At 35.1% G+C, this 22,941-nt stretch overlaps 1 protein-coding gene across 1 annotated transcript; it reads right to left on the reverse strand.

Moving 5' to 3' along the window:
* Positions 1-274: 274 nt before the first annotated feature.
* LOC127115600 (uncharacterized) lies at positions 275-2,446 on the reverse strand. The gene is made up of 7 exons (XM_051047108.1): positions 2,240-2,446; positions 2,019-2,159; positions 1,851-1,938; positions 1,667-1,753; positions 836-880; positions 684-739; positions 275-579 (listed from the first exon to the last, which is right to left on the reverse strand). The coding sequence occupies exons 1-7, from the start codon at positions 2,383-2,385 to the stop codon at positions 504-506; spliced, it is 639 nt and encodes a 212-aa protein (XP_050903065.1). The 5' UTR covers positions 2,386-2,446; the 3' UTR covers positions 275-503.
* Between the last annotated feature and the right edge of the window lie 20,495 nt (positions 2,447-22,941).

The raw sequence follows: 22,941 nt of genomic DNA on the forward strand, positions 1-22,941 counted from the left end.
TCTCATTCTTCTTTAATTCATACTATTTAATTTCAATTCCAAACATAAGTGAAGAACCACAAAAAATATTCCAATTTAAAATAAATACCTAACAAAATTGTTGACTAATTCAATGAGGAATATAAAAATTAAATTCTAAATTAGAAACAATACATCATAGTAAACCTAAATAAGAGTGAAAGAAAGATTTAAACCTAAAAAAATAGAAGAATCAATTAAAATAAAGCTCAAAATAAGATCAAAATAAGAACACGATAAGAATAGATAGCCAACATAACCCAAAAAATTTCAAACATTATATTCATTTTCGTCGATTTTGTATTCATTACAAACTAACCACCAAAAAGTGTTCACATCAACAACAAAAAAAAGTGAGCTGGTCTAATAGCATCCCCTATCATAAGTATAACCACACAAAAAATATGAACAACTCTAATCTGCATCCTATATCATAAGTCAGCACTAGATAACCATAAAAAAAATGAAATGGTCTAATTAGTTTATCATATTTCACCACGAGTTATGCCTAGTTTATGATAATTCACCACAAGATAACCAGCAAAATATACTCCATGATCCCTGTACAACAATCAAACAACCTGTCTTTTAGAAGGCAGTCCACAAAATTAAATTTTTCATTAATGCTAATAGGCTACTCTCATTCAATAACAAGTCATACATACGTGTATAAAAACTTATGCTTTTGAGTCTTTTGAGAATTCTCTAAAGTTCCTTGAGGCTGCAAACAATTCAAACAAACAGAAATTTAATACTACAGGTAAAAGTAGCAAACAGTCAAAATTGAAATGTCAATGAGATTTAGATGAAAGCAAACCTTCTTAAGATTCTCAACCAATGGTGACTGAGCTCCATAATTTATCTAAAATAATCACCTTGTTAGAGATGAATGTGTGTATTCCATAATTTCATTTCATCATACATATAACAAGTAAATGAGTGAGGGTTACAATTACAACATTACATTTAGTTGTTAGCAATCAAAATACCTTGAAACAAATGCAAATTGAAAGATATTCTACCTGCATTAAATCTAAATACATATGGAAATGGCATGAAAAAAATGGAATTCACACTATATTCCACTTATGCAACTTCGTTGTCACATTTGCTTACATAACCAAAGTTTGAGAGCAGATACAATCTATTATTTGCTTCAACTCTCACAGTAATAATCATGTAAAACTTTTTACATTCTAAACTAACATTTCTATTTCAAATACTAACATATGATTCTAAGAAAATAAAAACTAACAAAACTCTTATTTGCAAAAGCAACAACTTGATTCAACTAGGTATTAAAAACATCTGAGTAGGTAACAACTTAGTTCAAAGTCTCCCACTAATAATCATGTAAGAAGATAAAGACTAACAACTTGGTTCTAAATTATCAACCATGTACTAAACTACCATTTCTACCTCAAATACTATCACCAACCTATGAATCTAAGAAAATACAGACTAACAAACCTCTTATTTGCAAATTCAACAAACTTGGCTTAAGCAATATTAAAAATGTCCAAAAAGATACATAACAGAAAATCATCTATCTAATAATTTGAATATCAAACAAACTCTGAATATCAAACAAACCAAGTTCATAACAGAAAATTCTATATCTAATAATTTGAATATCAACAAATTTTACCTTTATAATCTCATCAGCCTCATGTTTCAAAGCTCGTTGGTGACGATAGTCCAATAACTTAGCATGAGAGACAAATGGTAACTTGTCCTAAATAGGAAAAAAATCATGCTAATAACAAATTTCGCACACATATATAAAAAAATTAAAAAAATAAAAAAAATAAAAATGGAATTAATACATTTACCTCCTTAGACATATTTTGCCACATTTGAAACCCTAACCTCTCAACTTCAATATAACTTTCCATCTCTTTCCCTTTGCTGAAGCTTTCCCTGATAAAGAAAGTGAATGAATGGAATACATAGATATAAAAGATGAAAAAAATGAGTATCGATTATCGAATGAATGTTACATAAAAAGACGGTAAGGTGAACGCGTTTGATCCTTGAATTCAGGAGCTGGTTCTGGTTGAAAATATTTGAACTGAATTTTGTTGGATTCACAAAAATGCATATCAGTCAAAGAAATAGCAACAGAAACTCCACATTTTTCACTGCAACATTGAATCAAATATTTGTAAAAACAAAAATCAATGAAATGAATGAAAGTGTAGAGAGTGGAAATAAGAGTTACCAGATGAAAAAAGCACTTCCATCAGGAGCACGAGGAATGGCGTAAACCCTTTTTCTAACTCTTCTTCGCGCCATTGAAGAGATAGTGACGATGATGAACTTTTTCAGTTCCCAAATTGCCCTTTTAACTTGTAATTTGGTTTTCATCTCAAAAAGTGTGGAAACTTTTCCCGCGGTAAACCAAAATAATGAACCTTTTGTGTGGCAGAATATGATGGGACGCTTTTTTTTTTAAGAGGGGTTTCTTAATTTTGTAGTGCTTTTCCAATGTTAAAACTCAGCATATAAATTAATTCAGACCAAATATTTTTTTTAATAGAAAAAATTAAGTTTTTGTAAGCTCATCATTAATTTACATTATTTTTGGATCATGCTGTTGAAATTTGTCTTCCAGCTTAATTTCATTGGACGTTGGTTAAATGAGTTAATTTTATTATAAAAAAAAATTCATACTAGATATTTATTTACTCAACCATTTTTTTACTCAAATATTTTTTCCATCATATAAACAAGACCAATAATAGAAAGAAAGGTTTTATAGGAATTAAGTTAGATATGGTGAAGGCCTGTGATAGGTTAGGTTGGAGCTTTATTCACCATACTCTTAGACAAATTGGTGCTCCCTTGAAAATCACTAATATGATCATGAATTATGTGAATACAATCAACTTTTCTATCCTTATAAATGGGTGCCCCACGTAGTATTTTCAGCCTACTCGAGGAATCCAAAAGTTGTAATTGTATTCATTTGAAACTCTCATTGTAGTCTAAAACTTGATAAAATGACATAAGTTGTAAATTCAAATGTGTATCTATCTTGTTGTTCATTGTATGGAGATTTCCAAAAGCTTGGCATGGAACTTGTGGCAAAATGATATCTAAAATTGTATTTGAATGTGTATTTCAATTCAAAAGCCAAATCCAATTGTCTTGAATTTTGAAGTTTTGAAACAAGTGAGCTTTTGGTACGACAATGTGAATGTCTGACAACGAGATGGTGATTTAAAACTAGGGTAATGTGCTCATTTTGATGACAAAATGGGCAAGTTCAAGTGTGATGAAATTATGGCTCAAAAGCTTTAAATATCACTTTAATTCAAGCCACCTTAAAGTGACTAAAAAGAAAAGGTACCATAGTTTTCTGTTAATAAGAATGAGACTTCCACGTTTGAATGAATAACATATGAAATTTAAACATGAATTTGAATGAAAACGATTCATTAGTCACATGGACTAAGTGATATTCAAAACTATTTGAAAAGATTGAAACAATGCACTAAATAGTGAAAGACTATCAAGTGAACTTCTAATGACCTCAAATTAAAGTGAAACTTAAATTCAAATTGAAACGTGCATAATCCAACCTTAAGTGAACCTTGTCCTAAAATGGAAACAAAACCTCAAAATAAATATCTTAAATGAGAGAGCCATTAGGTGGTGATGATGTAACAAGAACCTCAATTGTAGGATAAAAGCTCGAGTAAAACTAGGGTGTGACAGCTGCCCATATTTAAACATCTTTAACTGGATGATATGAAGAACTCTTGTCTTCAAATCGTCATGGTGAAAGATAATTTAAATATTAAACAAATCCAAGTTTTGCCATCTGATGCAAGGGATATTATGCGGATGAAGTGTGAGAACAGAAATAGATGCACGGTAGTCAACTCTTGGACTCTTTACTTATAACTCTATATCATGAATGAAAGTTGAAGATTTACAAATATACAAATAAAACATAAATATTTTTGACCAATATCTTTATGTATCTAATACGGTGAAATGATGTACTGTGATTAAAAAATGTTATTGGCTTCTTAATCATCGGATGGAATGGATGAAAGGTTCTTAAGAATAACTTTTGTCTTCTTAAACATCAAATGGATAGTATGAGATGAGATGATATTAAGAAACACTATTGATTACTTAAACATGGAATGAAGGACATGCTGGGATTAAGAAATGCCATTGATTTCTTAATTGTCAAATGAAATGGAACAGGGTTAGAAAATACTCTTGATTTCTTAATCATCAAATGAAATGGAATGGGGTTAGGAAATACTCTTGATTTCTTAACCATGAAATGTTGAGATTTAAGAAGTACTCTTGACTTCTTAAACATATGCTGGATTGAGGTATTGAGATTAAAAAATACTCTTGATTTCTTAACCATGAAATGCAATGGAGGAGTTAAGAAATACTCTTGATTTCTTAATCATGAAATGATGAATGCACTGAAATTAAGAAATACTCTTGATTTTGTAACATCAAATGCAATGAATGAAAGGGGGTTGAGAAATACTCTTGATTTCTTAACCATTAACTAAAATGAATGCAATGAGACCAAGCAATGATCTTGATTACCTAATCATTAGATGCTATGCAAGTGCTCTAGGGAAACAAATTCAGTTGCTCTTGAGTGAAAATAGACTCCTCAAAATATTAGAAGATTATGTCCAATTTCTCTTGATTGGCAATAGACTCTTCTCGGGGTTAGAAAACCATGTTCAGTACTCTTGACTGACACAAATATTTTTAATGTTGACAAATCATGCTTTGTTGCTTCTTGCTGACGGTGGATCGCAACAAACATGTAACATGTTAAGCAACTCTGCATGGGATGGATAAAGTCGTATCCAAATGTAATTGTTAAGGATGTAATCATACCTAAACATTGTCTTAATGGAGATAGATTATTAGTAACATCACATTTAAATTCACTCTGTTGAAGATAGATGTACTCATCAAGGTTAAGTTCAGTCGTCCTTCATTGAAGATAACTTTCCTAGGGAAGTAGTGATCATATTCAGCTGCTCTCGGCTAAAATTAGATATATGCAAATAATGTATCCATCTAATCTTTGCTTAAACACATTGCATTCAGCTGTTATTGGCTGAAAAAGTAATCTATGGGGAATAATCATTCATGAGACTTACTGGAGATGTACTGAGAATTTTTAGAGAATCGGGTCTGTTGGCGACTCTTGCCAATCAGATTTGATGGGGAGATCACTACTTGAGACAATATAGTGAATAAATGTTTGTCTTACACAAATACTTCGAAGAGACTTGCTGAGGATAACAATGTTGGGGATACCATCTTGGAAATCCTGTTAAAAGAGCTTAATTAAATAAAATTTGGCTTATTTTAGAAAAGTATAAAATAAGAGAAATGGGGTTTTAGTAGCTATCTATAAATAGATAATCTATTTCCCTTGCAATCCTAATTATCAACTTTGTCATTTTCTGAAAATAGATAGCACCGTCTTCCACTTTGCACTCCTGTGGACTTCATAGAGACGATGATATTTTTCACCTTCATGATCAATATTAAAGCACGCTTTAAGAGGTAATCGAAATCCTTACTTTGTGTTTGATTCATGATTAATGGTTTAATCAAGATCCACTCATCGGGATTTTTCTGCTAAAAGGATCAAATTTTTGAAAAACCTCTCTTAAAATCCCTTCAGTGGTATCAGAGATTCGATTTTGATTAAATCATTAAATTTAAATATGTGCTTTTTGAAAATGTTTCGAAAATTGTGTTTAAGTAATTATAAGATCATGTGTAACCGGTTTATTTTAGTGAAATCAAAGTCATTGATTTGTATTAGTTACGGTAACTAGTAACAAACTCGCGCTATCACACGGGTTTTCGTCTGGATTCATATTACGCTTTGTCAAATTTGAATTTATATTTTCGGATCTTTAACATTTATATAATTATAAATATAATATAATATAATCCACCAAATGTGATTCTTTTACCCAAACGGTACATTCAAAAACAAAGGTAACATGAGTAAAACATTTAATAGTACGTAGTTATTATAAACTTCAAAAGGAAACATGTCAAAATCTCGAAAAATAACTCTCAACTAAACAGTAAAATCTCGAACTTCATCATTACATCAATACCAAAGCTCATAACTTCTTTTTTCATCCTATAATAGCATGAAGAAATATATGAAAAACTATACAACTTATTCGAATTGCAAAATGCATTATCAATGTTATGTTTCAATGATTCATAAATTTACCAAGTTTCATAATCAAACATAAACTAAAATTTGTTGTAAAATCAAACCATAGGTGTAACATACCAATCATCAAAGATCTCCATTTAAATCAATATAAATTGTTAGCCTCCCTGCAATTTTAAAACTGAATCACCATATCTGATATAAATCAAGTATGACAATATCAAACAGATGATCATAAATATAAAGCAAACAGTTATGAAATTTCTATTTGTTTTATTTAAAGTAAATAGCCGAAAAAAATTATTTAAAAAGATATAGATTTAAGTAGCTTTGAAATTTGTTTTACAAATCATAAATATTCACATAGTCACAAATATAAACTAATAAAATGTGGCAACCTCTTTGCATTGATCCAAATAGTATTTTCAAATATTTGTAACAACAATCCACTTATTTAATACAATATAAACGCTTAGAAACTATGTATGCATTTATAAAAATATTTGTAACTTATTTTTGTTTATAAAAAAATTGTACCAACAATAGACTTTTTCTCGTTTATAATAATATTTGTAACTTATTATCGTTTATAAAATAATTGTATCAAAAATAGTCTTTTTTCCGTTTATAAAAATTGTTGGAAATCCACCACAACCTATGGAGAATTTCAATCAATCTTGATGAACAAGATTGTTATCACTCACACGATAACAATGAAAAGATAAGAACAATGGAGAAAGAAAGAAAGTAAAGAACAACGAAGGAGAAGAATAATTAAAATTCTGCAGAGTTTCCTCTGTCCACAAACTGTGGAAAACTTCTTATTCACTTTGCAACTGCAAAATACTGTGAATTACAATGTTATGAATACTTTATTCATTTCATTACAAGAATAAGGGCTACTCTATCTATTTATTGATTTAGGTTAACTTGGACCTCAAGCCAAAACCCAAAACTATAAAAGCCTAAAATAGCTAACACTACTAAAATAAGCCTAAGTCGAAATCATGTGTGAAACAACATGCTTTGACACTTCGACACACTAAAGCAACTCAACACCATAGGTGGTTCGACACTTCCTTGTTCCTGTCGAGCAACCTGCTTTGACACAAGGAATTATAATTCAACACACCACCTAATTCATTGTGTTTAAGCTATCTACATGCATCATAACTCTTGGTCTTCTGAACAATTCAACATGCACTCCCTTTGTCATGATGTCTGCAATCCGATTCTCAGTTTTATAGTGTTTCACATTCATCTTCTCATTTGCTACCTGCTCTCAAAGATAATGGAACCTCATCTCGATGTGCTTACTTCGACCATGTGATATCGGATTCTTCGCCAGATTGATAGTTGGCATGCTGTCGATCTTCATGGTAATTGCTCCATGACTCTTCGCTGTTATTTCTTCGACCAGATTCACCATCCATGTTACTTGACATGCACAAAGGGAAACAACTATGTATTCTACTTTGCACAACGATAATTCCACTACTGGTTCCTTTCTCGAACTCCAAGCAACCGGTGCACCACCTAACATAAACATATAGCCAACTGTGGATTTTTGATCCTCAACATCACTACACCAACTTGAGTCGGTGTATCCCACTAATTTGCCTTATTTTCCTTCATCAGCTGCAGGAAACAAAATTCCATAGTCGAGAGTTCCTTTCAGATACCTTAGTATCCTCTTCGTTGCTGCTAGATGTGATATCTTTGGCTTCTGAATGAATCTACTCACCATACCTACACTGTATGCTAAGTAGGGCCTTGTGTGACAAAGGTATCAAAGTGACCCAATAAGTATTCTATATTGGGTTGGGTCGACATCATCTGAATCTGAATCTTTCGATAGTTGTAATATGGGCTCAGTTGGAGTCGAAGTTGGGTTGCAATATTGCATCTCAAATCTTTTGAGTATTTCGCCTGCATACTTTCTTTGGTGCATCATCAAACCTCTACCACTCTTGTAGAATTCGATGCTAAGGAAATATGAAATGTCATCCATATCTGACATTTCAAATTCCTTGTTGAGATCACCTTTGAAGTCTTCGATCTCCTTCTTGCAGCTACCTATTATCAACAAGTCATCGACATTGAGACATAATATAAGCAATTTACTCTTCCTTCTTCTTACATATACTACATGTTCACTTGTGCACTTCAAAAATTCCTTCTCCCTTAGAAATCCATCTATCTTCTTGTTCCTAGCTCTTGGAGCTTGTTTAAGTCCGTACGAGGCTTTATGCAGCGTGTACACCTTTCTTTCTTCGCCTTGTTTCACAAACCCAGCTGGTTGTGCATCATAAACTTCTTCTTCTAATGGGCCATTTAGGAATGCATATTTCACATACATCTGACACATCGTCCAGTTATTCATGTTTGCTAGACCAACAACCAACCTGATTATTTCGATCCTAGCAACAAGTGCAAAAACTTCATCGAAGTCGATTCCTTCTTTCTGAAGAAATCCCTTCTCCACAAGTCTCGCCTTGTGTCGAGTCACTTCTCCTATGGGATTCAACTTCACCTTATATACCCACTTCACATTAATTTCCTTCTTGTCTTGGGGCAATTCGACAAGTGATCAAGTGTTGTTGACTTCGATTGACTTCAGTTCTTCGTTCATTGCTTTCACCTACTTCGAATCTTTCAATGCCTCAGCTGCATTAACTGGTTCAACATCTGCGTAGAAAGCATAATGTACCAGCTCACCTTCTTCATTGACCATATCATCTGATGTAATCACACATTCTTGCAACCTTGCAGGCATGTGTCTTGTTCTTTGAGGTTTGCTTGGGCATGCTTCACCTTTGACTTCTTGTCGAACTTCTCTTTCAACTTCACTAGTCGGTTCATCACATAAGATTCTCACTGATTCCTTCTTAACATTCTCAGTCCAATCCCATTCCTTAAACTCATCTATGATCACGTCCTTGTTGATCACCACTTGCTTATTCACTAGGTCGAACAACTTGTATCCTTCAGTCAAATGATGTCCTATCGGGATCATCTGATTCGACTTGTCATCAAGTTTTCTTCCCAACTAATTTGGCACATGTCTATGTACTATATATCCAAACACCTTCAGATGACTCAAGCTAGGCCTGACACCAGACCAACATTCTTCTGGCGTGATTCCTTCTAGCTTCTTCGTCGGACATCTGTTCAGGATATATGCCGCAGTCGACACAGCTTCTCCCCATAATTCTTTGGGTAGATGCTTGCCTTTCAATATACTTCTAACCATATTCATAATGGTTCTATTCTTCCTTTCTGCGACTCTATTCTGTTGTGGAGTGTAGGGTGGCACCACCTCATACACAATCCCTTCTTTCACACATAATGCTTCGAAGACTTTCAACACATATTCTTTACCACCACCAGTCCTCAAAATCTTGATCTTTCGACCGCTCTGTCTTTCGACCATAGATTTAAACTTGGCAAATACCTTAATCACTTTACTTTTCTTCTTGATCAGGCAAAACCATAATTTTTTACTGAAATCATCTATGAATGTAACAAAGTATTTGTTACCTCCAATCAAATCAACCTGGATAGGACCATATACGTAAGAGTACATGACTTCAAGAATTGCCTTCGACCTGCTTCCTGCATCCTTACTGAAGTTGTTCTTATGCTGCTTTGCCTGCACACATTCTTCACATACTTTGTTTGGAATGTCGATTTCTGGTAATCCTGAAACCATTTTCTTCTCTTCAAATCTTTGATGTCTTTGAAATTGAGATGACGAAGTCTATAATGCCATATCTATTCATCTCTGTTGGCTGCTATTGCAAGGCACTTATGCTCCATCACATTAAGCTCAATCTTGAAGGTTCTATTTTGAGACATTGGAGCCTTCAAGATCAACCTTCCATTTGAGTCGAGACCTCTCATCATCTTGTCTTTGATGGACACCTTGTAGTTCTTTTCGACTAACTGCCCTATGCTGAGCAAATTTCTCTTCATGCCTTGTATGTACAACACATTTGAAATTACTGACCTCTTGCCATCTTTCCTCATAATCAGAATATCACCAACACCTTCAGCTACTAGAGTGTTGTCATTTGCAAATTCCATCATATTCTTCATTGATGGATTTATATTGACAAACCAATCTTTCCTTCCAGACATGTGTGATGAGCATCCTGAGTCCAAGTACCGTTGGTCCTTTAATCTCTCTTCATCTCTTGTTGTAACCATCAACAATGTCTATTCTTCTTCATGTTTTGCCAGCTTTGCATAAGTTTCTTGATTCTTCTGCTTTTCTGGACAATCACTAGAATAGTGACCATACTTCTGACAATTGTAACACTAAATGTGACTCTTGTCTGGCTTTTGAACACCACCTCTTCCTCTACCTGCAACACCGCCTTTTTGGTTGCCTTGGTTCTAGGGTTTTCTCTGATTCGACCAATTTCCTTCTTACTGATTTCGACCAGTCGAATTGGTGTAGACTCATCTACCTTTGTTGCCATTCCAGCTTCCTTTGGCTTTCCTTTCTTTTACTGATTGCATTTGCAAAGTCATATCACTCTTTGAATTTCCTGCAACTCTTTCAGTCATTCTTTGTTCATGAGATTCAAACGTCCCTCAAAGCTCTTCCTTTGTTAGTTTTGACAAATATTTTGACTCTTTTATGGCTACTACTACGTGGTCGAACTTTGGAGACAACGAACTCAAGATCTTTCCAACAACAGATCTTGATGTTAACACTTCTCCACATACCTTCATTTGATTCACCAGTTTCGTAACCTTGGTGAAGAAATCAATTATGCTTTCATTATCTTCCATCTGAAGCAATCCATACGTTCTTTTGTGAGTTTGTAACCTCACCTCTTTCACCTTTTCTGCACCTCCAAATGACTTCTCCAGAATTTCCCATGCTTCTTTCACTGGCTATGCATCACTAACCTTTTCAAAGTTATTTGCATCAACATATTGATGTATTATAAAGAGAGTTTTATAATTTTTCTTCTTCAATTCTTTATGTGCAGCCTTTTCTTGATATGTCGCGTCTTCTGTAAGCATTGTCACTCCTTCCTTCATAAGATCCCAAAGATCTTGATAACAAAACACAACCTTTATCTTCTTGCACCAATTCTCATAATTGTTGTTCTTGAGAATTAGAAGATTTGCTGGAAAATGTCTGTTTGGATGATTCATTGTCATGGTGATTTTCTTCCCACAAATCGTTTAAACCGGAGCTCTGATACGAGATGTTGGAAATCCACCACAACCTATGGAGAATTTCAATCAATCTTGATGAACAAGATTGTTATCACCCATACAATAACAATGAAAAGAGAAGAACAATGGAGAAATAAAGAAAGTAAAGAAAATAGAAGGAAAAGAAGAATTAAAATTATGTAGAGTTTCTCTCTGTCCACAAACTGTGGAAAACTTCTTATTCATTTTGCAACTGCAAAATACAGTGAATTACAATGTTATGAATACTTTATTCACTTCATTACAAGAATAAGGGTTACTTCTTCTATTTCTAGATTTAGGTTAACTTGGACCTCAAGTCAAAACGCAAAACTATAAAAGCCCAAAATAGCTAACACTACTAAAATAGACCTAAGTCAAAATCCTGTGTGAAGCAACATGCTTCGACACTTTGACACACTAAAACAACTCAACATCCTAGATGGTTCGACACTTCCTTGTTCCTGTTGAGCAACCTGCTTCGACACAAGGAATTACAATTCAACAAAAATATTTGTAACTTATTCCCGTTTTTAAAAATAATTGTATCAACAATATACTTTTTTCCATTTGTAAATATAAAGTTAACTTATTTCCGTTTATAAATATTATTGTATCAACAATAGATTTTTTTTCGTTTATAAAAATATTTGTAACTTATTTCCGTTTATAAAAAAATTGTATCAATAATAGGCTTTTTCCTGTTAATAAAATTAGGGTAATGCTAACTTGTGCCCCAAGGGCACATGTTAAGAAACCCACAAATAGAAAATTTGTTTTGGAAAAATAAATAAAATTATTAATGATAAGTTTCTAATAAATTCAATACATATTTTCCAAGAGTTTCTAATGATAAGTTAGCATTACCCATAAAATTATTTGTATCAACAATAAACTTTTTCGATTTAATAAAAATATTGTATCAACAATAAACTTTTTTCCGTTTATAAAAATATTTGTATCAATAATATGTTGGAATATTTTTATATATATTATTTTAATATTGCAATGATTATTATATGGGCATACATATATTTTAATTATATTATTTATTTTATCAATTAAATGCCTTAAATAATTAAGTGATCAAATAAAGTTAAAAGACTGATTATATTTTATTTAGAAATTATTTAATTAATTAAATGATTGAGTTTGAGCTCAAATATGAGTGGATGTCAGGATGACCTATTTGGGAATAATGAGAATCCTAATTGTCATCATACTATGGTCTCAAATATACCGTACACAAGTAAATTATCTTTTCTCCTCATCTGAAGAGAATTTGAGACATAAGGAGTACCGATTGAGAAAGAACTACAAAAGTCATTAACTTATAGGTTTTAGGATTACCCTCAAAGGGAATTTTCTCAATGGATTCAGGTATTCTATAATTAATTTATCAATCCTATAATTTCATACATGCTTGTATGACTATTTTGATTCCGTATAAAATATATGTCATAGTATGTTGAGCATGTATATATGAATTGACTTAAATTCTAACAATTGATATTAAAGTTGGAATTAAAATTATTAGAACTAAAATTGTCTTAATTAATTATATGCTTTTGATTTTTCGATAATAATATAGTGGCATGAATTTGGTTTAATAGGATTTCAATATTGTATGCTTTGGTTTTAGCGTTACAGTACCATGACAGTCTCTGAGTAATTTGAATAACATAACATGATTATGTTTTTTTTATTACGTGGACTCAATGTTGATGTGGAGAACAAATTCAACTTTATAAGATTACTACTACAATATTTTATTTCCATTCCAATTGATATCTTTATTATCATAGCCGAAACAATTTCAATGTTGCGGTCATTACCGAAACAAATTCAATATGTGAAAGAATTTATGTGATTGCAATTTTTTTTGATTATGTTGTATCTCTTTAGGAACGTGAGGATGGTATTGGTTTGACTGAGGAAGATCCTATCAACTTTAGTCAAGCTATGCGGAGTCCAAACTCTCTTAAGTGGGTCGATGCTATGAAGGATGAGGTGGAGTCGATGGCTGGAAATGATGTTTAGGATCTCGTTAAATTATCTGAAGGAAAGAAACCCATTGGTTGTAAATGGATATTTAAAACCAAAAGGGATTCAAAGGGTAACATTGAGAGATATAAAGCTCGTCTTGTCGCAAAAGACTTTACTCAAAAGGAAGGAATTGATTATAAAGAGACTTTCTCTCTCCAGTTTCCTCGAAAGACTCTCTTAGGATCATGATGGTATTGGTAGCTCATTTTGATTTAGAGTTGCATCAGATGGATGTAAAGACTGCATTTCTAAATGGAAATATTGAAGAGACAATATAATAGTGCAACAAAAAAACTTTGTATAAGGAGACCCAAAGTCTATGGTTTGCAAACTCAAGAAATCCATTTGTGGTCTTAAACAGGCTTCCCGCCAATGGTATTAAAAATTTCATCAAGTAATATCCTTATTTGGTTTTGAGGCAAATCCAGTTGATAATCGTGTATACCAAAAGTTCAGTGGGAGTAAGTTTGTTTTCTTAGTACTATATGAAGGTGAGAAAAACAAGAAAGGGGGGGTTTGAATTGTTTGAAAAATAAGCGCTTTTCCAAAATGAAAATCACACAATGATTTTATACTGGTTCGCTTATAACACAAAGCTACTCCAGTCCACCCGGCCAAGGTGATTTCGCCTTCAACAAGGACTTAATCCACTAATCTTGAAAGATTACAAACAACCCCTAAGAGAGAAGAAAATCTCTTAGTCCTCTCAAGTCTACAGACTACAAAGAGTCACTTGAGGAAATCAAACAAATAAAAGATACAAGATATGTAATCTAGAGTGCTTCTAAGAAAGCAAGTATTACAAATTTAAGAACAGATTTTTCACTTGATAAGCAAAAGCTTAGTGAAATTCTTTGAAGAACAAAGATGATTTTCTTGAGCGTGAAACAATTCAGTATAGTTTTGGCTAGTTGATTTCTTGCTACTGAAAGTTGATTTCTTCTCTATTTATATAGGAGTTGAAGTAGTGTTGAAATAGAGTTGAATCTGGTGGATAATGAGATGTACTTACGCCATTCCATAAATAGCTTCTGCAGGAGACTTTTTCTCTTAGAAGTGACTACTTACCACAAGTAGTATCTTCTCTCTTGGAAGTGGAGATTAACGTCTCTTTCTAATTGAGGAAATCCATTTGCAGAACTTTAACTTGGCTTAAACGTTACTTCATCATGATTAACAAATCTGATTAGAGTCTTCGTGTATCTGGAGAATCTTGCTTCTGATGTTATTTCTTGAAAGTTCAGATGGCGCTGATAACTTCCAGAGTTTACAGAAAGCATTTGTTCAGAATCAGAACTTCTAGACTTTACTTCATGTTCAGATGCTTCTGATACTTTGCAGTTTTGTCCAGAGTCAGAGCTTCTAGAACGAGATTCCACTTTAGATGCTTCTGATACTAGAGAATTTGTATCTGATCTTGTTGTGCATCTGATGACATCATCAGATTTATTACTTCTTTCTTTAGAACCCTGCACACTTAGAAACTTTTCGTTAGGGTGCCATTTTTGGTTTCATCCTTTGTTATCATCAAAATCAAGGAATCTGTTGTAGAACAATTTTTGTTCTTACAATCTCCCCCTTTTTGATGATGACAAAACAACTTAAAATAGCAGATGAAACATGGATAAAAAAGATCAGATAGACAGACGCTCCCCCTGAGTTAGTGCTAGGGAGTTCAGAAGTTCTTACCAGAGCTTTCCAAGTAATGGGATATCTGAAAACTTTCTGCAATTTCTTAAGTTTAATGTTAGAGTTATTTAATCAAAGCTATTTATATCAGAGTTATTTCTATCAGAAGCTATTTCTTCAATTGTTGCAGAATGCTTAAGGTTTCAGACAATATTTTCATCAGAGCTAATTAATGATTTCTCCCCCTTTTTGTCAGAATAAAAAAGGTATATAAAAAATAACAAGATAAGAAAGAGAAAAACATTTCATTAATCAGAAGCACAAAGGCAAAAAGCAGGCAAAACAACAGATGAGAATATCAGAGCTAAAGAAGACAGAAGCAAAAACACTAGGCAAGCAAACAAAATAAATCCTAAGTGCCTAAGGGTTCGGAGGTTGAGGAAGTCTCTGAAGCAACATGGCAAACATGTTCTGGATGTTTTCATTCAAAGCGTCTTGCTTGTCCATCCTGGCACGGAGCTCATTTTGATCTTGCTTGATCTCTTTCTGATCTTGCTTGATCTCTTTCAGAGCATGAAGAATCATAGGGATCGCAGAGGAAGACTCCCCCTGAGTCAGAGCCTGCTGAGCTTCAGCTTCAGCAGCAGCTTGGGCTTCTGCATCCGCCTGAGCCTTGGCTTCAGCTTCCTTAATCCTTAGAAGTTCTGCTTCCTTTGCCAGTCTTTCTTCTTCTAACCTTCTTGCTTCTTCTTCAGCTTCCTTAGCCAATCTTTCCTCCTCTAATCTTCTGGCCTCAGCTTCTCTGGCCAATCTCTCTTGGAGCCTTTCCTCAGCATCTCTGATGTAGCCATTTCTGACTTGTTCAGAGATACTCTTCAGCCTATAAGACTCAGAGGTCATCCAACTAATGACTCTGTTCCAGTGTGTCCTAACAGATTTAGGATCATCACTAACTTCAGAGTTTTTAGCCAGAGACTTGACCTTCTGGACTGAAGCTTCTGCAACCTGTATAATGGCCTCCTCAAGGGTAGGTATGGTAAGTTCAGGTTCAGGTTCAGGTGAATGAGGTGGAGAGTTTTGAGGGCTGAGATTTAGAGAGGGAGGTTCAGTTTGTTGAGGTTCAGATTCTGCTTGAAGTTCAGAATTTGGGGATGAAGCATAGAGTGGGTTTACATCTAAGGGTTCGGATTCTGGTTCTGGGACAGCGGGAAGGATTGGTGGGGTGATATAAGAGGTGTGGGGATCAGATGGTTGAGTTTCAGAGGGTAAGGTTGTTGTTTGTTGTGGTGGAAGTGAAGTTTGGAGGGGTGAGGTTACTTCAGATTGTCTTGTGGGTTGTGGAGCGAAATTTTTAGCATAAATTTCAGCTATTGTTGGGGAGTTAGGGTCAGAGTGTTCTTGGTCAGAGGACTCTTGGTCAGATAACTCTTGGTCAGAAGAAGGGGAAAGGTAAGGGGGTGATTCATATTCAGAGGATGAGGAAGAAGAAGTGCTTTGGTGGGTTTGTATAGGTTGAGAGGGAGGAATGAAAGTTCTAGCTATGTTTAGAACTGGTGTTGGTTGGGAGGTTCTGGTGATTGAGGGTGGGATTTCAGAGGTAGTAAAAATTGGTTGAGAGGAGAGAGGGTTAGAGGGAGCCATTATAGATTCAGAGGAGACAGGAGGAACAGACTTACCGGAAGAGACATTCAGAGGTGCTGAAGCTTTGCTGCCAGAAGTTTCTCCAAGTCTGGCTTTCTTTGCTCTCCTTGCCTCAGCAGCTATCTGTTTCTCAGAGACACCTCTCTTGTATCTGACAAGATCTTCTACAGAGTCCAGACAGTCTTCAAGGCGGAAATCAGAAACATCAACACCTTCTTCCAGCATACGATGAAGATAGAGGGCAACAGCGTCTCTGGGCTCATCCTTGAAGAATCTGGCCAGGCCATGAGGCATCTTCCTCTGATCTTTTAGAGATTCCCAGGACACATCCATAGTGGGCTTGACTCTAATCTCTTTGATGATTCCCATGCTCTTCAGGTTTTTGGCATTCAGAGGCTTTCCCACATCAATTGCCAGATCATCCATACATCTGGTCTTCTCCAGATCATCTACCAAGCCATGCTCAATGAAGACATCAGAGAGCAATCTTCCCAGAGGAATGTAGGATCTGGGCTTCATATTATTCCTCGTTTCTCTGACTGAATCTCTCAGATATCTGAAGAGGAGAACAGGGAGGTTGATCTGGATACCCTTCTGAATACAGTAAAGGATGCATTTCTGATCAGCATTTATGTAATCTGAAGAGTTGGAGGCTGGACGATGATGGATTGTTCCCAGAATAATCTTCAGCCAAACTCGGAGGTTCTGATGAAGCTCCTTGTTCTTAGAGGGGTTTCCTTCAACATTAGGTTTGAAGATTGTAGGGTTGATGACTTCAGTGATGCGCTTTGACCTTGGAGGAATGTTGTAAATCCTTTTACCTCCAGCTTTCTCCATGTTCAGCAAGGAAGCAATGGACGCTTCTGTGATAACTATCTTCACTCCCAGAACAAATGAGACAATGAATTGGTCATCTGCATCAGCATGTCTCCAGAATTCTTTGACAAGAAGAGGGTAAATGGGACCATAAAGCCTGTTGAAGTAGTTTTCCCATCCTTGACGACGCAGTTCATCAGTGAGATCAACGCCATTTCTTCTAAGGTTGTCAAAATCAACCAGAGATTCACACAAAACATCTAAACCTTCAAAGGGAGTTGAAAGGTTTATGTGGCGTTCTCGCTCAAGAATGTGGGGTTCTTGATAAACAGGGGTTATGGTGACGCCTGTAACAGTGGGTGTTTGAGTGTTTGAGGTTTGGGGATTAGAAGTAGATTCCATCTGTTGGGAGAAGTTAAAAACTTCTTGCTGTTGAGCATCCATGAAGAAGATTGATGAAGAAGGTGAAGAACTTGCAGAGAGCTTGCAGAGAAGGGTTTAGGGTTTTAGAGTGAGTGAGAGTGATAAGTGTGTGAAATGTGAGAAAAGTGTTTATATACCTAAGTAAAAAACGCATGCAAAACGACACCTCAGAATGCGTTAAACACAATACTCAAAATAGCACGCTTGGGGGGAAAAATGATTACAGCTAATAAATGAATGTCTAATCCCACAGTTTGCACACTGCTCGAGGAAAACTCAAACGTCTGCCTTTTGAATTTCTTGACAGCTGTCTAGAAGTTCTAAGGTTTGACGCTCAGAGCTCCACGTGTTTAATGTATCTGATCTTCAGAAATACCAAGAGATTGGTTTCTGAAGATTTCTGATTCAGATATCTTCTTAACTTGTAGAAGTATCAGAGTCAGAGGCAGAATCATATTTGTTTTTATCAGAATCTTATTTTATATTTTTCAGAGCCATACTTCATTCAGGACAATTTTTAATGTTCAGATTTTCTAAGATGAAAAGAAATCTATCTTCAGCTAGAGGCTTAGTAAAGATATCTGCCCATTGATGTTCTGTATCAATGAACTTCAGCGTTACTATCCCTTTCTGAACATAGTCTCTAATAAAATGATGTTTAATTTCTATGTGTTTGGCTCTGGAATGTAGAATAGGATTCTTACTTAAACAAATAGCAGCAGTATTATCACAAAAGATAGGAATGTTACTCTCAAATATCTGAAGATCTTCTAGCTGATGCTTCATCCAGAGCATCTGAGTTGTGCACAGTGATGCTGAGATATATTCTGCTTCTGCAGTTGATAGAGCGATAGTTGACTGTCTTTTGCTAGCCCAGGAGATCAAATTGTTTCCCAGAAGCTGGCAATTTCCAGATGTGCTTTTTCGTTCTATTATATCTCCTGCATAGTCTGCATCACAATAACCAGAAAGTCTATACTCTGATGTTTTTTCATACATCAGGCCCAGGTTAGGAGTTCCTTTCAGATACTTAAGAATTCTCTTAACAGCTGTTAAATGAGATTCTCTAGGATCTGATTGGAATCTGGCACACAGACAGACGCTAAAGAGAATATCAGGACGAGTAGCAGTCAGATAGAGAAGAGAGCCTATCATACCTCGATAGAGCTTCTGACAAACCTTGTTGCTTACCTCTTCCTTTTCCATAATGCAAGTTGGGTGCATAGGAGTTTTTGCAGAGTTGCATTCAGACATATCAAACTTCTTCAGAACGTCTTTAATGTACTTGCTTTGATGAATGAATGTGACTTCTGGAGTTTGATTAATTTGAATTCCCAGAAAGAACTTCAGTTCTTGCATTAAACTCATTTCAAATTCTGCCTGCATTAACTTAGAAAATTCTTGGCAAACAGATATATTAGCAGAACCAAAAATAATATCATCAACATAAATTTGGCATATCATGAGATCATTTTTATGATTTTTACAGAAGAGTGTAGAATCAACTTTCCCTCTGATAAAATTTTGTTCCAGAAGAAAATTGCTTAGACGTTCATACCAAGCTCTGGGGGCTTGTTTTAGTCCATATAAAGATTTTTTTAGTTTGAAAACATGTTCTGGAAAGTTTGAATTTTCAAAACCTGGAGGTTGATTTACATACACTTCTTCTGAAATATAACCATTTAGAAATGCACTCTTGACATCCATTTGGTATAATTTGATAGAGTGATTAATAGCAAAAGATACAAGAAGACGAATAGATTCTAACCTTGCGACTGGAGCAAAGGTTTCATTATAATCAATACCTTCTTGTTGACTATAACCTTGAGCTACCAGTCGTGCTTTGTTTCTGACAACTTCTCCTTTCTCGTTCAGTTTGTTTCTGAAAACCCATCTGGTTCCAATGACGTGAGTGCCTCTGGGTTTAGGAACGAGATCCCAGACATCATTCTTGGAGAATTGATCTAATTCTTCTTGCATAGCTGCCACCCAATCATTATCTTCAAGAGCTTCATTACAAGATGTAGGCTCAATCAGAGATACCAGTCCCAGAGGAGTATCTTCAGAGGTTCTGAAGGTAGATCTGGTTCTGACGGGTTCATCTTTGTTTCCCAAAATCAAATCTTCAGATACGTTAATACGACTTTTAACTTTCCTTGGAATTTCTGGAGATTTAATTTCTTCAGAGTCTGGAGTGACAGTTGCTTCTGGAGTTTTCTCAGATTCTACCAGAGTGATCTCTAAATCTGCAAACTTTTCAACTAGCTTTGACTTTTCAGGGTCAAGCTTATCATCAAATCTAACATGAATTGATTCCTCCACAATTTTGGTTTCTGTGTTGTATACTCTATAGCCTTTAGAGCGTTCTGAGTATCCTAACATAATACCTTTCTGTGCTTTGGAATCAAACTTGTTCAGATGTTCTTTAGTGTTTAATATAAAACAGATGCATCCAAAAGGATGAAAGTATGAGATGTTGGGTTTTCTTCCCTTACACAGTTCATAGGGAGTCTTATCCAGAATAGGTCTAATAGAGATTCTATTCTGAATGTAACACGCTGTATTTACAGCTTCTGCCCAAAAGTGCTTTGCTACATTAGTTTCATTGATCATGGTTCTGGCCATCTCCTGGAGTGTCCTATTCTTCCTCTCTACAACTCCATTTTGTTGTGGAGTTCTAGGGCAGGAGAAATCATGGGATATTCCATTAGAGTCAAATAATTCCTCAAAATCTTTGTTTTCAAATTCTCCACCATGATCACTTCTGACTCTAACAATTTTAGAGTCAAATTCTTTTTGCACTTTAGAACAGAAACTGGTGAATACAGAGTGAGACTCACTCTTGTGCTTTAGGAATTTTACCCATGTCCAGCGGCTGTAATCATCAACGATTACTAGTCCATACTTCTTTCCATTGACTGATGCTGTTTTCACAGGACCAAATAAGTCAATGTGAAGAAGCTCCAGAGGCTTGGAGGTAGAAACAACATTTTTCTTTTTAAAAGATGTTTTTGAAAACTTTCCTTTCTGACAAGCTTCACACAGAGCATCTGAAGAAAACTTCAGTTTAGGTAAGCCTCTGACTAACTCAAGTTTAGTTAGCTGAGAAAGTTTTCTCATGCTAATGTGGCCTAAGCGTCTATGCCATACCCATTGCTCTTCGTGAACTGACATTAAACATTTAACATTTTGATCTTTTAAATCAGAAAGATTTATTTTATAAATGTTGTTTTTCCTCTTGCCTGTGAAAAGGACAGAGCCATCGTTCTGACTAATGGCTTTACACGTTTTTTGATTAAAGATTACATCATAACCGTTATCACTTAATTGACTTATGGATAACAAGTTATGCATTAATCCTTCTACATAAAGAACATCAGATATAGAGGGAAGAGTACCGTTACCAATAGTTCCGGAGCCTCTGATCCTTCCTTTCTGATCTCCTCCGAAGCCTACAAATCCAGCGTCTTTAAGTTCCAGGCTTTGGAACATAGACTTTCTTCCCGTCATATGTCGCGAGCATCCAGAGTCCAGGTACCATGATTGGTGTCTGAACTTTGCTGCATAGGATATCTGCAACATAGATGATCTTATCTTTCGGTACCCAGAATCTCTTGGGTCCTTTCAGATTAGTTTTCCCAGAGTTTCTTACAACTTTGGGTCTTCTAGCATTTTTAAATTTGTGTTCTTGTGTGTGTGTGTAATGATATGAAAAAGACGATTTAATTTGGTTACTGGTAGAGGTTTTATCTTCCTCAGAATCATACCCAATTCCCCTTTTATTATTCTGACTTACTCCATAAATCATGGATGCCATAATACTCCTATCTATTCCATTCTTCAGAAATTTTTGAAAGGCTTCTTCATATTTATAAATAATTTCATTTGAAGTTTGTGGTGCTTGAGACAACGCTTCTTCTAATTCTAAGCTTTTTGTTTTAGCTCCATCTTTTTCTAACGTTAAAGATCTGATAGTATCTTCTTGTGCTAGAATTGTTGTCTCAAGTTTACTACATTCTTCAGATTTTGCTTTAAGAAGGCCTTTAATGCTTTTAACTTTTTGTTTTAATTTCTAAAGAGAGGTAAGAGTTTCTGATAAACATGATTCTAAGTCAGATCTAGAAAGTTCAGAAAATACCTCTTCAGATTCTTCATCTGAGCTGCTGGATGTGGTAGCCATAAGTGCTACGTTGGCTTGTTCATCAGAGTCAGATTCTGATGATCCTGATTCACTATCGTCCCAGGTGGCCATTAATCCTTTCTTTGTTCTGAAGGTATTCTTCTTGAAACTTTCTTTTCTAGGGTTGTCTTTCTTCAGCTTAGGGCATTCATTTCTGTAATGACCTGTTTCTTTACATTCAAAACAGGTAATATCTTTATTAGGTTTACCTTTTGAAGTTGACTCTGATCGATCCCCTCTGGGTCTTGATCTTCTGAAGTTGTTGTTGTTCCTTCTTTTCCAGAGTTGCTTAACTCTTCTGGTTAGTAAGGACAGTTCTTCTTCATCATCAGAGTCTTCAGGTTCAGAGTCGTCAGTATCTGCAGTTTCTGCCTGGAGAGCTTTGGTTCTGTCTGACTTCCGTCTTTCAGGTCTGGACTTCAGCGCCACTGACTTGTTCCTTTTCTGAGGCTCATCCTCCTCTAGTTCTATCTCATGGCTTCTGAGAGAACTAACAAGTTCTTCAAGGCTGATATTGTTCAGATCCTTTGATAACTTCAGAGTAGTAACCATTGGTCTCCATTTCTTTGGCAGACTTCTGACAATCTTCTTAACATGATCTGCAGTCGTGTATCCTTTGTCTAGCACTTTAAGACCTGCAATAAGAGTTTGGAATCTGGAAAACATAGCTTCTATAGCTTCGTCATCTTCCATCTTGAAGGCTTCATATTTCTGGATTAGCGCCAGAGCCTTCGTCTCCTTGACTTGGGAGTTTCCTTCATGGGTCATCTTC

This window comes from Lathyrus oleraceus, chromosome 1 (assembly GCF_024323335.1).
Source record: "Lathyrus oleraceus cultivar Zhongwan6 chromosome 1, CAAS_Psat_ZW6_1.0, whole genome shotgun sequence".
In the NCBI taxonomy this organism is placed as follows: domain Eukaryota; kingdom Viridiplantae; phylum Streptophyta; class Magnoliopsida; order Fabales; family Fabaceae; genus Lathyrus; species Lathyrus oleraceus.

What these genes read in the sequence shown, in the direction of transcription:
- LOC127115600 (XM_051047108.1), bottom strand. Translation starts at nt 2,385, where the DNA reads ATGAAAACCAAATTACAAGTTAAAAGGGCAATTTGGGAACTGAAAAAG. An exon ending in AGGCTGATGAGATTATAAAG is followed by an intron (nt 881 to 1,666) that starts GTAAAATTTGTT and finishes TGATTATTTTAG; the next exon opens with ATAAATTATGGAGCTCAGTC. An exon ending in AAGCATAAGTTTTTATACAC is followed by an intron (nt 580 to 683) that starts GTATGTATGACT and finishes ATTGTTGTACAG; the next exon opens with GGATCATGGAGTATATTTTG.